The following is an 18,737-nucleotide window of genomic DNA, read 5'->3' as shown; positions in this document are numbered from 1 at the left end:
ATACACTTTTAATTGTCTTTAAAAATAGTACATTCATCTATTTAAATAAAGGAGATTGTCTGTGCTTAGTGGCGGACGGTCGTCCTGCCGCGTGGCGGACACTGGGTGGGCGGCGTGGAATTGATTTTTATATCGTTTAAATCTACACTTTAATTCCTAGCTTGATGAAATTTTCCACACTTGATCTTCAAAACAAACCTAAAACTGTCTACATTATGTTTCGATAAACTTTGTGTAAAGCCCGGGCAATGCCGAGACTTCGGCTAGTAAATAATAAATTTTAATAACTTATTAGTAAAGAAAATTACATAATATTTTATGTTAACAATGTCTATATAATATTTAACCACTTAGCAATCACTTTAAATTATGTTTGAAAAACATCTCCATGGAAATATGCAAGTAAGTACAATAATATTTTTAATTAAAGACATTTCACAAATTGGATGAGAGACAATAATTGATTTATAAACATTTCTAAGTTCAATATGATTTTAGACTTTTACGGCTAAAAGTATTATTGTGATAAATTTTTGGGTTATTATGCCAAGATCATTACAGTCTCCATTATCGGGGCAGATGTGAAGTATTTATGTGATACCGTATTGCGAGTATTAATCCTCTTAGGGCCAGTATTTCAGCGTAATAATTAATTTATTTAATGTGGTTTTCGGCGTTTAGTTTCGATGTAGCCATCAAGTACTTTTATCAATATTAATGAGGTTTGTATGGATTTCAATTGCGTAAACACCAGCGGCTGAAACACTAAATGCCGAAAACCACATTAATTTAACTAATTTTTGTGCTGAAGTACCGGCCCTAATAGAATTAACACGCGCAATACGTTATCACTTCCACATACATAAACACACACTTCAACACAATCTAAACATCCGCCCTGATGATGATCACTGTAACTCTCTCCGAAGTGTTGTCTAAAGAAAGGAGAAGCGCAACACGGCATAGTAATAAAAAAAATACACAATAATTTCTCAGTTTAGCCACGTTTTTGCTGTTCGTTAGAATTCAACGGTAAAAATATTTGAAATATTTGTTTGCGCATGTAGATATGCAATATGTATATAAACAATTAGTTTTGTCCGAATAAAAACTCAATTCTTTCGATAAAGGCATACAAATACAATATTGTATCGGTGATTCAATCCAATATTGTATTTGTATGCCTCTCTTGAAAGAATTGAGTTTTTATGCGGATAAAACTATTTATTCATATTGCGTGTGTACGGGTGCAGATAAATAATTTGTCTTAATATTTTAAAGCACAACTTGCAAGAAGCGTATTTAAAAATAATAATTCACGCCACCTGTAGATTATATCTTGCGTTGCGTTTAACTTTAAGATGTCTTGTATCGCAGTTCCTGCAATGTCTTTAATTTTGTCCAAAGATGCTAAATACTTATTAAATTAAATGATCATTTAGACTCTGCTGGAAAATATGTAATTGTGTAATTTTAAGAAGATCTGGTAAGTGATGAATTATTTACATATCTAGATATTAAGTCATACCATTCCTGTGTTTATATCATGGTTTATTTTAATTTATAATATTTCATTATTATCCCTTTTTACCTGTACCTTCCTTAATATTGAATGGTTTATTATGATATTCAATTGTATATGTGCATTTCGATTTACTTATCAAATAGCATTTGATTTTACAGACTAAATTACAAGAATAATCAATTTTTTTAAGGATTCATACTCAAAATGGAAAACTTTTAACTGATTCATTATCAGATGGATGGTTTTTGTTACTGAAAATATTTAATAAGCGACGTACTTCTCTTTAACCACTTGGGTGATAGAGTTTCCAAGTTTAAGATTCGGCCGCGATCATATGGAAACATATAAACTGCTTACTGTGGTTTAAAGCCAATGAATCAACCTGCAGTGTATCTGCAGGTAAAGTGCGCTAACTGTGAGTTAATTCTTCATGATGGTAGAAATAAAAAAGATTAATAACTTTTTCGAAAATCTAATGTTTATTTTTTTTTCTTCCGTAGAAGAATATTTATTTTCCCACACAAACAAATCAACTTTTTAACCTAAAAGCTACCTTAAAACTTTAGAATCTCAAAAAAAATCATGTATCTTTTTTTACTTGTACTATCATGTAGAATCACCCCTGAAGTTAGCGTACTTTTTCCCCGGACACCCTGTATGTTTCCCTGCTTATTAGATTTGATTAAAAAAATCTCCATGAAAATTTGCTACCGAAATTCGGGTAGTTGTCGCTCAAGGCAATTGGCGGTGCTACCCAAATTTGGGTATTTATTACTCAAGTGGTTAAATTGAGAATAATTTATGATGAAACTATAAATTGAGAATTATTACAGTAAATAATTATTGAAAAAAAATGTCCTTCAACTTTGTAATTAAATATTTACCCTATAATAATTTAGATAAATTTTATTGTCCTCATAAATAAAACCCTTAGTAATATGTAATGATTTTAAAAATTCCCTATAACTGAGTATCATCCATATTGAGTTTTAAGAATTTTCCTTGTAATTGATAATGTATTGTCCTTGTAATTGAGAATTTATTTTCCTTATAACAGAGAATTGTCCTTGTAATTGAGTCTAGTTCTCCCCGCATGAAACCCCTTATTATGATAACATATGCATGCGGCACGGGAATGCGCTTAGCATGGCTTCTGACTGTATTGGTGTTCTATGTTCTACTTTGCATGTTTCTGCATACGGCATAAGTCGCATGACATTCTACGTTCTATGTTGCATGTGCATGCCCTTTCCTCACGCATGATTTAATGTTTATTAACTATATTATTTATTATTTAATTTTGTATTTATGTATTTTATAGTTGGTCACACCTGAATAATATATCAACATATAGATTTCAATAAATTGTTGGGTAAAACTTAAAATGTGTTCTAACCTTACTTTCGCGGCTGTCGCCTATATTGTGATCTACGAATTTACACTAAAACATTGCGTCAAAGCATGCCGCATAGCGGGATGAGTTGCGTTGAAAAAAGATAGATTAAGACTGAAAAAATCACTTCATTAACTTTTTTGTCGCCAATAATAAATTTTTGCCATGCGCCAGCTGAATCTAATTTGTAATAACTCACTTATTTTTTGCAAAATTATGTTTTTGTAAATTATACTGTCTTACCAGAAAATGTTTTTAAATATTTATAAAAATAGTATATATTATACAGGGTGTCCGGAAACTCGTAGTACAAGCGGGAAACTGGTGAATCTACATCACATTTGGAGTCGATTTTGTAGTATATTTTTTTTTGATTTGAGCTTTCGTTATCGAGTAAATCGAGTTAGAAGTTGATTTTTTTTTTTTTTTTTTTTTTTTAATCAAATTCTTATAAATTATTACTGAAGATCAAAGTACCCAACTAATTAAAACTATTTGAAAGTAAAACAAATGAAGAAACTCGGATTTGAAGCATTATTTTGAAATCACCCTTCATTTAATCCGGTGTAATCATAAAATATTTCTGCTCTGCAGGGTTAAAACATCTGTTGTTCAACCCTAAACACCAGAAAAAACTTTAACCCTAAAATAGCGGAAAAATATTTTTTTTTGGTTTTTTTTTTTTTTTTGTGAAAATGCTCAAATCAAAAAACTTTATGTTTATTTGGGTTCCCCATGTGGTGTAGATTCTCCAGTTTCCCGCTTGTACTACGAGTTTCCGGACACCGTGTATATACAGAGAAATGATTTTTTGATAGATTTCTTAAGGTTGGCAAACGAGAGATTAAAATTCAGTATTATTATTACAAAAAATGGCCACTAAAGGTACATAATCTATTTGCAGTAAAATATTTAAATTTGTATTCATGTAAATATACATATATTCCGTAAAGAATCAATCATATATTATGTTCATGTGTGGTTTTCTCAATATTTACATAATATTTGATTTTCAAAGCATTTACCTATATAACTATTATTGTAGACTGTTTTTTTTTAACTAGAACACATTTGATCTACTTATTTTTTTTTTTTAAATGTCTACAACTATGGAAAAACATTGAAATTAAATTAATTCGGATTAATTATTGTAGATTAAGTATAAATTATAATAATACTATCTTCAATAATTAATGCTGGTCAGTGGCTGAGTTGGCAACGCGTTTGGGTCCCACCCAAGCGTCATGAGTTCAATTCCTCGGCTGACTAAGTCCTCCATCACAATAAAAGCGATATTTTCCGCTTACTGTGGTGGTAGTAAGAGATTTTCAAATTAATGTCAGGTTATTCATGACCTGTGAATGTTTGTCTTTCTTAAAAAATAAAAACATGTATATATTTTTTATAAATTCAATATTTTTCCATGTTTTTTTTAATACTTACTTTTTATGTTGTGTGCTTAAAAACAACCATGTTTATGTGTTGGGAAATATTTTTTTAATGCTTTTGCATGATACGTTAAGGTTAGTATAAAATATTTTTAATATCAATATGTCAACAATATATATTTTTTTTTTATTTTGCCAAAGATTTGAGACCCTAAGAAAGGTCTTAAATATTGAATTAAATTGTAACATGTTTATTCTAAAATATTTTCGATTTGAGCCAAAAAAATGTGAGCATTCTGTTGCTACAAAATAATAATCAATAATTTGTTTAGCCGGTTTGTAAAGTTTTTCTGCATGCTGTAATTTGTCTTGATGTCATTTAAAAAAAAAAAAAGTAACAATTTCAAAAGTACGAGATATGATGACATAAGTTACAAGAAAATTTTCGATCATTTTTAAAAAATTTTCCACTGACCAGTTGACTATGGTGACGTCCGTGGCCATGAGAAAAAATTACACGCCAAAAAATCGTAGATAATTTAATTCCAAAGTCGTCAGAGAAGCTGCGTACATGAAATAAAAAGAATTTTCCAAAGCAATATTTAGCGCAAGCAATTCTGAACTTATTCTTCATACAGTTTCTTTGTATATGGGTTGAAAACCCCAAAAACAAATAACAAAAATGTAACATTTTTCAAAATTCAAATCTGTCAGCTGGGTTATTTCAAATTCCATTATATTTGATGGCATTTGGCACCATTTATCTTTTTGACATTTGAACGGTCCACGTTAAATTCCAATTCTCGGCTCGTTTCGATTTTTTATCAATTTATGATCACCTAACAAGCACAATGGTTATGTTGTTATGTTTGTCAGCTGATCACAATTTGATCAAAAGCTTAAACGAGCTGATAATCGGCATTTTACCGGGGACCATTAAAATGTAAAAGATTCGAAATGTTTTGATAATCGGAGTTTATTTTCCCACTTTAACTCCTATTTTCTCTCCAAAAATCCAATTTTTAAAATAACTGTTTGACTTTTGTTTGAAACAATTTAAATGAACGGTTAATGTTTGAATTAAAGGGAAAGTTTCCGAAAATTCTTCACTTGTCTTCTTAACTTGATTGTTTCAAAATAATATAATTCTCTACGACCTCCGTGATTGAGCAGTTACGATCCTTGGCTACAAATCCAGAGGTAGTGGGTTCAAATCTTACTTTATTAATTTGTTTCTTTTCACAATTTATTAATTTAAAATAAATTTAATATATTTGCGGCAAGTTCCAGAGTGGAAGATACTGTCAGTATCGCCCGCCAACGGTGACCAGATCTGACTTCCCCACCTTACTCTTCCTCATCTCCTACCCCAATTGGGGATTTCAGTCTCTCCAGCTATACATACACATATATTCAACAGTACCATGTACTCTGAGGGTTAATTAGGGTGACCATTTAAAAATTGATCAACTTGGTACCAGTTTGAAATTGTTACAATTTTTTTGCATTTTTGTGTTGCACGTATATTTAACGTTACCCGTACCATCAAACAACAAATACAAGAAACAAATGAAGAGGTCACCACAAAAATACCAACTGAAAAGAACAAAAGGTTTTCACGTCCTTGTGTAAAAATGGCAATATTTTTTGTGACAAGATGTGCACAACATAAAATTTAAAAAAATGTTTACTTCTTTTTTGATTTTGAAAGCATTTGTCAGTCATCAGATAAATTCACACGTTTTTTTGTGTTCAATTATTAATCTCTGTATGCATGTTAATAATTGGTTCATAATCTATCTTTAAACATGTCACAAAATGTTGCCATTTTTTCCACCTCCGTTATGATTGTGATGTTAATTTTTTGCCTTTAAACAATAATTTTTGTCTCATTTTGATGTCGACAAGTTAGTGAAATAATGTCTTGGCTAGCACTTTGACTAAAAACTTAACCCTACTACTGCTAAATATCATTCTGTCGTGTTTTTATTAACCTTCAATTACACAATATCGTTTCAACATTATTACATTACTTAACGAAGTTTATTTAAGAATGCGCCGAATGTTTATTTAAAAATTCAAATTCACTTCAGAGTTCGAGCCCTCCACGAAACTAAGGGCCAGTTATTTCACTGATTATCAAATGTAACAGTGTTATCGAATCGCAATTTTGTTCTTTCAAATGTCAAAAAAACAAAATGATGCTTATTGATTACTTGATGACAATTGTACATTTGAATTTCTCCAACGAACCTCTCTTTTTTCTCTTCTGTGTTTTTTTTTTAACATTTTACTTACAAAACTCAACACAATATTATACAGTCATTTTTTGTACATATCCTCGTCATCAAAAGTTAACATTCAAAGTGTTAACGAGTTGAAACATCAATTGTAGTCACAATGACAAACATAAGACAATAATATTAACATCATAACGTGCGTGAATAGAGTGAATTCGTCTCCCGATAAAAGTTAAGCTATTTTCCACAATAACTAACGCTTCGGTGGCATTTTTCCCGCCCCTTCTCCGCCAATAGTTCCATGAAGCCCCGTTTATTCTCATCGACACGCTGTCCTACATGAATCTTGCCTTTACCCTTCTATTCATGATCGAGACAACGCTGAAATTGATCGCATTCGGATGCAAGGTAACAATCATGACTCTCTTTAAGGCAGAGTTGTATCTATTAAAGATTAAAGGAGGAACATCAAAATATTTTCAAAACTCTTCGCTACTAAACTAGCTCTGATGCACAATTCTTAACTTTAACCTTTTCTATGCTGGTGTTGCAAATGTGATTCATTGGCGGCTGTTCTCATACGCGGATTTTGCATATATGATACATGAAGTACCACTACAAGTGCTGGTAAACGAGCAAGATAAATCGCTTATTATTGCCTGTTGCCGAACAATTGTCTTGGCTGTCAATAGTCTTGCAGAGCAAGATGTTGTCCGTCAGTACTGTCATAATAACAAATTCGCAACACATAAAATGATCTCCTGCAAGAACTTGCTAAATTGCTAAATCTTTTATTAATATTAATCGCGTTCGAAATTATAATTACAGTTTCGGTATCGGGTAGGTGGCGAACAGCGATGCACATACGTAACAGAGCGAGTAGGAAATAGATAAATAGGCCCAGAATTATTGTCGTTATATCGGTAGCCGAGCAAACTCACCGTCAAGACAAGGCAACAAGTTGACAAAAATAGGCAATACACTACAATACGAAAATCTTGACGGAAGTAATTTGCCGGCAAGACATTGTTTTAAAAGGTTGCTCGTTTACCATAGCATAAAAACACTGCATTGTATCAAATGTGCCGCGTCGTGTGGTAGATTGCATTAAACGTCCAGCATTGTAAAGGTTAATTTCTCAGGATTGACGATAATCATTTTTTCATATTTAAATTTAATCTTTTACTCAATCTTTTCTCATTTCCTTCACTTACACTGTGGTATTTAAAATTCGATTGCATTAGATTAGAATGAAATCGACGATCAGCACCATTTTGAATGGTCCACAAATTCCGACTCTCGGGCCATTTCAGATTTTGAACTAATTGTTGAAAAACAACATTTAAAACAATAACAACAACATTTCGTTGTGCTTTACAGGTGATCACAAATTGATCAAAAGCCGAAACGGGCCAAAAATCAGGGACCGCTCAAATTTCAAAATAAGAATACGTTCATTAGAGAAGAAAAATTTGATGTTCCTCATTGAACCTAACAATATTTTAATTATTTATTTTTTTTTTTCAAAAACTGCTATCAAAATTCTTCTCTTCCATTATTTATTTCGAGTTTTCTTTTATTTTCATTAACATTTTAAATATATCATATTTCGTACTAATTTAAACTCTCATTGGAAATTTAAAAAAACCTTTTATTTCTAAATTACATTTAAAATAAATCAATTAAATAATTTTTAGTCAAAATATGCTTGATAATTTTTTATTTATTTTATCAATTCATTTTTTTTACTCAAAATAACTCTAGTAATAACACATAGTATAAAAAAATATTTAGTTCTTACTGTGTCTGTGATTATTTTAACAAGTTTTCTGTATTATTTTAAAACCATTACCTAGCACAAACATATTCATCTCTAAGTACGAGTCATTTTTTGTAGTTCCTACTTATCTATTAGACATCATAGATAGTTCTCATAGTTCAAAATTAGAAATATATTATTTTTATGATTAAATCCCAAATGTATCAAAATGTCACCCCGCAAATCCAAAATGCTTTTTCTCAAAATTATCAACCATTTTTCTATTGTATCACTTTCTCTTTCTTTAAATATATTTTCATCAGCATCATTCCATATTCCATTATGAAACAAAAACAAACCAAAAATGTATACAACAGATTGCCACTTGATAGCAAAAGATTAACTTTTAATTAATAATCTCTTCCAAAATAATATGTATCTATTTTATTTAAAAAAAAATCTTAATTTAATTTAGTATGCATCTACCTCAATTATGTCAGTTTTTTTAAATTTTGTTATAAAGGGCTACATACAACTTTTTTTGTTTTGTATTAAAATCAATTATTTAATTGCTCAATTGATTTCCCATAAATTTTCTTAATTTAAAATCAAATAACATACATAGTTAGTGGTGGCATCTGGTGGTATATCTTTAGCGTACTTTATCCCGTGTTCTCATGTTGTTTGTACAATGTTACAGAATTTCTTCAAAGATCCCTGGAATACGTTTGATTTTGTGACGGTGTTGGGGAGTATAATTGATGCCCTGATTCAGGAAATAGGCGTAAGTTATTTAGAAATCTTATCTATACATGTATAGCATGATTGTCCCCAGGTAAAATACTGTATATGCAATTTTTTTATAAAATTAGTATTCATCATCCTAATCCTTGCCCTAACCATCAGGAGGGTTCAAAAATGCTTTGAATAATCTACGACATCAGTCGTACGTCGACCGCCGAAGAGCGCACATTGAAATGACCAGTTCCTGCGCAGAAAAGTAAAGTTGGCTAAGGAAAGACAATAGTTTGCAGCGCAGTCCATTGTGGGACTTTTCTGCGCAGGATTGAAATGTTTTTAAAAAAAATTCAAAGTACCGAACCGCCTTCAAATCGAGTTGCGTAGCAACACAAAAAATGTGTGAGGTGGGTAAATTATAACCCATTTGTAAGTGCTTATAACTAAATAGTGTAACAAAATATTCAGTTCTTGAGACAGGAACTGATATTACAATGTGAATTGCCTTTATATGGTCAGATTCACATACCGATACAAATTACATAAAGAGATACGGTCACGCCCCCTCCATGCAACTTGGTTTGTTTCCCTTTCCCTGATGAGCTAGTCTATCAATTTGGACGTCTATGGTTTTATTGCATTTTTGGACATACAGTGTACCTACTCACCTTTTAAAAAATCTGATCTGGGGTCTCCTTTGTGGCTGTGAGCCAATATTTGTATGCAACCAAACACTGCATATCCATTGCCGAACATATTTTACCAAGTAAAAACACTGTAAAACATATTTCCATAATCTAAACACTGTCCCCCTTACTAACAACCATTTATCATACCTAAATTAATGGTTGTTTATCAGTTGTATAAAATTTAAAACACTTTATTAGTAATGCCCTATTTGGAATTTGTAGATCATTGCAACACTTGATTTTAAGAGGCGAAAATGAATATCGCCGTGGATCCATTCATTGTATAACCAACACCTCTGGTTATAGATCACCCCGAGCGGCAAGCTATGTTTGGTGACTTATCAGGTTCATGGGGTGAGGTTTGTCCAGGACTTGGCGGATGTTTCTGCTCATCAGCTGCGTGGCGGACCTGATTGGAAGATGCCGGTTGAAGAAGACCCTTTGATCTCCAGAATTTTTTCCTTCTCAACAATTCCTCTCCTTCAAATCCAACAGAATTAATTATCTGTGATTTATAACATTCTATTTTTTATTATGAATATGTTTCCGTAATATTGAATTGTCGTACTTTCCAGACGCACGATTCACTTTTCAACGTGGGATTTCTGAGGTTATTTCGCGCCGCCCGCCTCATAAAACTGCTGAGACAAGGGTATACTATACGCATCCTTCTCTGGACCTTTGTCCAGAGTTTTAAAGCACTGCCGTACGTCTGTCTCCTAATCGCAATGCTGTTTTTCATCTACGCAATTATCGGAATGCAGGTATGTCTCGAAATTATCATATACATTCTAAAATTTGTTTACATAATTTGTATCTCCATGCAATCAAACTCGTTCGTTAAACTACTGTGGAATCAATTTTATCTGATTGTGTTTACCATTTTTAAAAATTTGACATGGTAACAATCGACGATCAACATTATTTTTAATATTTTGACATTTGAAAGGTCCACGTTAACTAACACGAAATCGCAGTGTCAAACGTAATAGTTTTTGGTATCTAAAACTAAACGCCGGAAACCATTTTAAAATTAACTAAGTATACTGAAGTACCAGCCCTTAAATGATTGGAGTGTGCAACACGGTATCGAATCTACACGCACACACTTCAATCGCACATCTGCCCTGATGTTGGACACTTACGCTGTCCGAAATGTTTGCTAAAGAAGGAGCTAGCTCAACACGACATAATACTCCAAAAATAAATGACGATAACACAAACTATTTTTCTGTTATTCTTATTCTCTTGACATGACCCGTCTCAAGTATTTGATCAACATGTTCGTGCCATCGTACATTATTATCCTTGTGCTTCTTTCTTCGTTTATCTGCTCTACATACTCAAAACCGAGGAAGCGTCCATTCTTAATCTTACTTATTACGATTACAACAGCCTCGCTTTCATTACGGTACACAGTTTTGCCGCACATATTTTTTAGTCCCTCCGAGAATCGGCAGTTTAACGCGGACCATTAAAATGTCAAAAAATTCGAAGATTTGTAAAAATGTCAAATGCGACTGTCTTTCAAACGACTGGCCCTAAAACGATAATAAATAAAACAAGTTTTTAATAATACAAAGTTTCCCAATTTGTGTTAAATTTTTTTGTTATTAACTGCTACACATAATGCAGAAAACCTTAAATTATATTACATATATATATTTGTTTATATTTTTATGAAAAAATATTTTTTTGTTTAATCCAATAAATATTTAATTTCATGAAAAATTTATTCACTCATTGAACAGAAAATTGATGCCGCCAACATATACGCAAGACACTTCAACTTGTAGTATACTCAGACATGCCAATGAAATTGATTATCTGCTGAAGATAAAACATTGAATCAATTTTTCTGGAAGTAAGGGAAATTTAACCTTACTTGGGACAATATACTTCTATCGGTTTCCTGTTCAATGTTTTAACTACTGTCGAGCATTTTTTAATCTTATAACCCCTCAGGCATAGACAAAAAAAATAATATCATGTCACAAAATATTCCCCCTTTACATTCAATTTCAAATAGATTCGCTGTTTTTAATGTGTATTTCAAAATGAAATACTGTTTTTGAAAGCAGATGAAAAACTCTTTCATTTTACGAACAGAAAAATGCAATTTAAAATTTTAAACACCAAAAATCAGCAAAGTCCCATACTATTTTTATTTTCAAAATCTACACTCACTTTATTGTAATAATTATTACTCAATTTTATGAAAATGTGTTTTCTTTATTTTTAATTAATTAACAATATTATATTGTATTTTATTTATTATACACTAGGTTCCTATGTTTAGTATACAATGTGTCAAAATATCTATGTATTGTAATAGGGTATTTTCACTGTTTTTTTTATTCTTGAAAAACGTTTCAAAAACATTTATAAATATAGATTTATGAATTCGGCGGCGTTGATCTGACGCCAATCGACGTTAGTGACAGCCGTCTTACCAGCTGGTGGCTTTTTCTATGTCATAATAACGTTGTAGCCAATTGGAACCAATAACTTTTAAAGGTGTGAAAATACCCCATTATTCTTGTAGGTTCATTACTTTTATAGGGTTTACTAGTGAATTTCGTACATTAGTTGATTTATGGATATTATACGTCTACAATTCCCCTTTTTACATAGATAGAACTCCCATGTGATTTTATTCAATACATTATGTAGATATCTCATCATTTAGAAAAATCTATATTTCATTAGTAAAAAACGGAAAATTTTATGATTTAGCGGAATGAAACACAATTAACATCCCCCTTACATTTTTGTAGATATTACATAAAAATACCAAATAATTATTAGGTTATTTTAACAGTAGGTAAGTAAATAAGTTAGTACTGAGGGTAGGTATAAGTATTTTTAATACATGTTATTATTATAGAATGATAATAAGTTGAATAATTCGTATTTTTAGTTAGAACGGCTTATAAATGTATAGCATAGCCATACTTCTTATCATTAACTAGGAGACCATTAAAAAAAGACTACAAAATTTATACAAAAATTAAAACAAATAAATTATTTTTTTAAATTTTCAACAAACTGTAATATCCTTGATATTAGTGTGTGAGTTCATCCATGGATGGCATTAGATATTAGATTACCCATAAATGGCGTTAGTTGTCGAGAATAATAGTGAGAACCTCAAGGTCGAGCATCCAACCTTGTTGTTACCCTCACAAACCACATTCTCCCTTCTGACATTTTTTCCATTCTCAAAGATAGATCCTGCAATGTTTGGGCAGTGTATTGGCACATTGCTAGTCAAGGGAGCCTGCTATGCCTCGATACAAAGGACTATCCCGTCAAAACCGTGGTTTCAACAATTCCATTAAAAAAATATATTCTTGACTCCCCAAATTATACTTTCTAGTGATCTAGAAGTGGGAACTTTAGGTCACCTAATTTTGGGTTGTCCCTCTCTAAACAAATGTCCTCTCTTCTATCAAGCTTTATTCAAATTTCCTCCCCTCTTTTTAACATCTCATCTCTTCTAAGTCTGAACTAGACTCCAATCTTCCACAATGATTATTAAAATTGTCCATTTAAAAAAATTAATATGTATACAAATTCGCCTTCTCTCTCTTCATAATTTGAAATGATGGCCTAGAACAACACCCTTGAAAGGTGAACGTCAGAAACATTGAAAATAAAATATATATATATATATATAATCGACAAATAAAATCAAGCACAGATCGAAACCTTTTTGACAGGTAACCATTAGAGAAATGTTTCCCAATGGAAAATTATTCATTGAGTAATTTTTGTTTAAATGCGTATAATTAACTACTTACATAAATTTATTAAAAAATTTCTAACATAATTTTTGAAAAAAATTCCTTGGGGAATTATGTAAGTCAGTAGAAGTTTTTGAACTTTGCAACTGGAAGGTTAGGTAAAGTTGAAACAGGAATGTTTTGACATTTTCAAAAAGAGAGAGTTGAATAGTTAGAGTGACTACAGCAAAAGCTTTTATCATATCAACAGATCTATAGGTTAGGTTAGGTTAGGTTAAATTGCAATTAGAATGTAACATTTGAATTTTTCAACAAATTCGATAGCTTTATCATCCCGACAGATTTAGGTTAGGTTCGGTCAACTAACAACGGGATGTTAATATTTGACTTATTCAACAAATTAGAGATCTTTTCATCACAACAGGTCTGGTGTGAAGCAACATGACCCGTTTGTAACATCCCAACAAATTTAGGTTAGGTTAGGTTAACTTGCAACGTGTAGGCAATATTTGACTTTTTTCAACAATTTAGAGAGCTTTATCATCCTTACAAGTATTTGGCAACATTCTGACCCATTTTATCATCTGGTTAGGTTAAGTTAACTTGCAACAGAAAGGTTATATTAGTCTTTTTCTACAAATTAGAGAGCTTTGACACCACGACAGGTGTTTGGCAAGATTCTGATCCATTTTATCATCCCAACAGAACTATAGGTTAGGTTAGGTTAGCTTGCAACGGGAAGGTAATTTTTTTTACTTTTTCAACACATTAGAGAGCTTTTTCATCCTGTCAGGTGTGTGGCAACATTATGACCTTACATTAGATTAGGTTAACTTGCAACTGAAAGGTATTATTAGATTTTTTCAACAGATGAGCTTTATCTTCCCGACAGGTGTGTGGCAACATTCTGAGCTGTTTTATCATCCCAAGAGATTTAGTTAAGGTTAGGTTAACTTGCAGCTCGAAGGTAATATTTGACTTTTTCAATGAATTAGTTAACTTTATCAGGTGTGTGGCAACATTCTGACCCATTTTATCATCGTAACAGATTTAGTTTAGGTTGGGTTAACTTGCAGCTCGAAGGTAATATTTGACTTTTTCATTGAATTAGTTAACTTTATCAGGTGTGTTGCAACATTCTGACCCGTTTTATCATCCCAACAGATTTAGTTAAGGTTAGGTTAACTTGCAGCTCGAAGGTAATATTTGACTTTTCCAACGAATTAGTTAACTTTATCAGGTGTGTGGCAACATTCTGACCCGTTTTATCAACCCAACAAATTTAGTTTAGGTTAGGTTAATTTGCAGCGAGAAGGTAATATTTGATTTTATCAACGAATTAGCTAACTTTATCAGGTGTGTGGCAACATTCTGACCCGTTTTATCATCCTAACAGGTCTTTGGCAACATTCACTCTGACCCGTTTGAGGCCCTCAACCGCCATAACAACTTTCAGACATTTTTCGGCGCACTCCTTCTCTTATTCCGGTGAGACGCCGGTCGGGCACGGTCTCGGCGGCTGGGTTTTGGTTGATGGCCGCCATCTGTCTGTTGTCTTGTTGCTGATGTGAATTGCCGTGGCGGCCATGTTGTTTATACAGTTGACAGTAGTTATATATATATATATGTATACGACCCGTATATGTATCCGTAGACCACAGTACACTGACACTAATTACCTTACTTTACAGTGTCGGAATGGCGGGGAGATGAAATAATGCATGTACGATTAGTTCCTTTACTTCTTTATTACATACTGCATATATCAAGTGTGTATTACTTTCTATATGTTCAATAAACAGTGTATGGAAACTCATACTAAAAGCGGAAAACCGGCGAATCTACATCACATAGAAAAAAAAAAAAAACTTTTTTTTTCATTTTGAGCAATTCGATTTTTTTTATTTTAATTTTTTTTCGCCAACTAATGAGTTAAAAAAATTTTTATCAGCCTGTTCTACGCTACAACACATTTGAAAATACATTTAACAGCTGATATTAACCCATATCTGCCCTCGGTCTGTGAGACATTGGTGATATAATACTCTCGTAAAAAAAATCTATGGCAGTGAGAGATAATTTGAAATAAAACTACTTTACTATATATTAAAATTGTAGCAATATAAAAAATCAACAGTATTTATTTTTTATTATGGGAGAAGGTTGACGTAAGGTTCCCGTGAGCACTTAGGCCATAGGCCCATTGTGCTATTCCCATTTTACCTCATTCCTTTAACAGACGCCTGGTTCCTTTGATAAAGTTCACCAGGGTTGACATTGGATATGTGGCTATGTCTTCTGGTTCTACAGTATGCCTTCCCGGGTATCTGAGCCTTGTTCCCAAGGTATATCTTAGATACATAGTTAAATCTCTTCATAAACTCAAGAAAAAAGTAAAAAATTAACACATTTGGAAGATGGGATCCATGATCAAAGGAAAATGAATTAGGAACTTCTCGTTACTAATTTTCATAAATTCGATAATCATCTTACACATGAACACACAAATTTCAATAAAAGATTACAAAATTGCAATTAAAACTTATTACTTACCCCCGGTCTCTCAGACCTGTGACAGAAGTTATTTTATTCACCAAATGCACATGTGTCCTCGACGAGTGCAGGCGCGGCACTGCCGGTGGTGAGGAGAAATTACGAAATGTAAAGATGTGTGCATGCTTAGTTATTCAAATAATTTTATCGCTGATGTCTGTGAGTCCGGGGGTAGGTAGTTAAGGGTTAACTCACTATCGACCGATTTTTGCAAATTTGACCTAAAAAATTCCAACGTGATTTACTCGAAAACGAAAGCTCAAATCAAAAAAACTTATAATAATGTGATGTAGATTCATCAGTTTCCTGCTTGTACTACGAGTTTCTGTACACCGTGTATGTATGCATATTATATTATCTTATAAAAGCACGGTTCTCTTATTAAAAAACGATTGTAGTGTTTGCGTAAAAAGTAAGGTTATGTACATTTAATACACCCTTTATTTTTGCCAAAGACTTTAAAAACAATTAAATAGTTTCATATTAGAGATAATAAATGCGTGAAGGAGCTAATTGTATATATTATTTCACTTTTAATCTCTGTTAAGCCGGGTGATCATCTCTCCCATACAAAGCAAAATATCCACCACTGATCTGTATCCAATAATATGTAATGCAGATATGAAGTGATGAATATTGGTATATTGGGCGATCACACTAAACTTAGAGCATCTGCAACTTGCTTTAAATTGTTCACTTAACCATTGGTTATTATTGTTTGAACCTGAACTCCCTCCTTTTATTAACTTGACTTATTGATGTGTAGAAATAATGGTTGTATAGACTTCAAGTAATTTAACAGTAGAATATTATGTGTCGTGCCACTCTGTAGAACATTGACAATAATAATGATATGTGCTAATTAACACTGGAGACTGCGGTACAGAGATAATCCTGTATGGAAATGTTCTTAATCCTTTACAATATCATTTTGACAACTCGATTCTCGATTGAAGAAATCTTGCGAATTGCGTATATATGCTCGTCATATGCAAAGTCTTGTAAAAGAATTCATTCATATTAAATCAATATTATAACCCTTTCATTTCAATGAATTAATTTTGTTTTTGATGACGGCAAGCTAAAAACGCTAAATTATATATGTAGTTTCACGCGGTAGAAAAACCACTGATCAAAATTTAAAATGTTAGATTTCACGTTGATAATAATTAGACGACTGAAATGTGACGGTTTAAAATAAATCACTTAGAAAACGAGCAAAAAAACAGCGAATAGTGGCACATCTACATATTACTGTATCACGAGACACACGTCACATTCACAGAATCACCAAATCATCAGATCATGTAACATTTATCTTCATTTGGTCATGTGTTTGTTGTGTATATAGGTAACTTAGCAATTGGATGTCCCGTTCCACTATTAGATTGGTTCCTGTGATTGGAGAATGTTTAGCCAGACCCTTGATAGAGGGAGTTTGTTCCCTTGTCTGGGCCGTAGCAGTGATTTGTTTTGTTTGTTTGGTGGCGGTGGTTGGTTTTGGCATCCGTTACTATGTTTTGCTCGACATTGACCAGGTCTTCGGGAATATTGATGTGGAGGAGCCAGAATCGTCCATTACACGGCACAACAACTTTAGGAACTTCATTCAGGGTCTGATGCTGCTATTCAGGTAAGACAAACAAACCAGCAATTACTCACACTGACTTAACCTAACTTTCTTCAATTCGGTCCAGAGATATTAATTACCGGTACATTCTTTCAAACAGTCCATACAGTGATGTTTATTTTTTAAATTACAGTGAAACCTTTATCTACCGTTTTTGAGGGGTCCTATTGAAATTAACAATGGTTGATCGAATACAGAAATAAATTACATACATACATGATTGTTAAGATTGAAAAAAGATATACATTTCACGTATAAAGTTGACCTTAAAACCTAAAGTGGCTTGCGTTTGGGTCCCACCAAGGCGTCGTGTGTTGAACTCCTCTCCTGGCCAAGTTCACCATAACAACACAAGCAGCAATTCAGCGATTCCTAAACGCAATTTTTAATCTTGATGAGTACACACTTTTTTCATCGGACGGTTCATTTTTAAGGTTGAAACTCTCAAAAACTAGAAAGTAACACCACACGTACGCACCGCTGTGTTTGAAAGTCTAACGACAACTAACGTCAATAGTTGCCGCCGACAGCGATAGATCGAGTAAAATAGTGCTAAATCTGTGTGCTTTAAACAACCAATTAATTTGGGACTGAAAGAAATGAACAACACATTCGGAAAAACGATTATTTTGAGCAACTTTGGATCGAGATTTCACTGTACTTTTATTAATTTTAGGTTAGGTCGTTTGGTGTTTCGCGCGAATTCAAATGTTAACGCCGATTCTAGGTTTGTTTCAGCTTTTGAACAAATTGTGATCGGTATAACTGTCATGTTGTTGTACTTGTCAGCTGATCATAATTTGACAGAAAGTTGATTCGAACCTTTGAAATATAAAAAAAAAAAACAAAATGGCTCTGATTTGACTTTTTTATATATACTGGAGTCATCACTAATTCAAAAAGAAGAATGTTTTTATGTTCCCATTTGATCTGACATTTTTAACAATTTAATTAGCTTGACAAAAATATAGTTTGACTCTGAAATGATTTCAGATTTGCACAACGAAAAGAATTATCGTGATTAATTTTTGTGTTATTATGCCATGTTGAGCTTCCTTCTTCTTTAGCCAATGTTT

At 32.4% G+C, this 18,737-nt stretch overlaps 1 protein-coding gene across 1 annotated transcript in view; it reads left to right on the top strand.

The window, feature by feature from the left end:
* The window catches only part of LOC149414955 (voltage-dependent calcium channel type A subunit alpha-1-like), a 268,503-nt gene that overhangs the window by 192,466 nt on the left and 57,300 nt on the right, over nt 1–18,737 (top strand). Inside the window, exons 26-28 of the mRNA XM_089643350.1 lie at nt 9,006–9,089; nt 10,308–10,496; nt 14,875–14,966. Coding sequence (XP_089499476.1) covers nt 9,006–9,089; nt 10,308–10,496; nt 14,875–14,966 — 365 coding nt within the window. The remainder of the gene's footprint in view (nt 1–9,005; nt 9,090–10,307; nt 10,497–14,874; nt 14,967–18,737) is intronic.

The sequence above is a fragment of the Hesperophylax consimilis genome, chromosome 19 (genome assembly GCF_061612785.1).
Source record: "Hesperophylax consimilis isolate HC1 chromosome 19, BYU_Hcon_1.0, whole genome shotgun sequence".
Lineage (NCBI taxonomy): Eukaryota > Metazoa > Arthropoda > Insecta > Trichoptera > Limnephilidae > Hesperophylax > Hesperophylax consimilis.
This window is presented reverse-complemented; position numbering and strand designations above follow the sequence as displayed.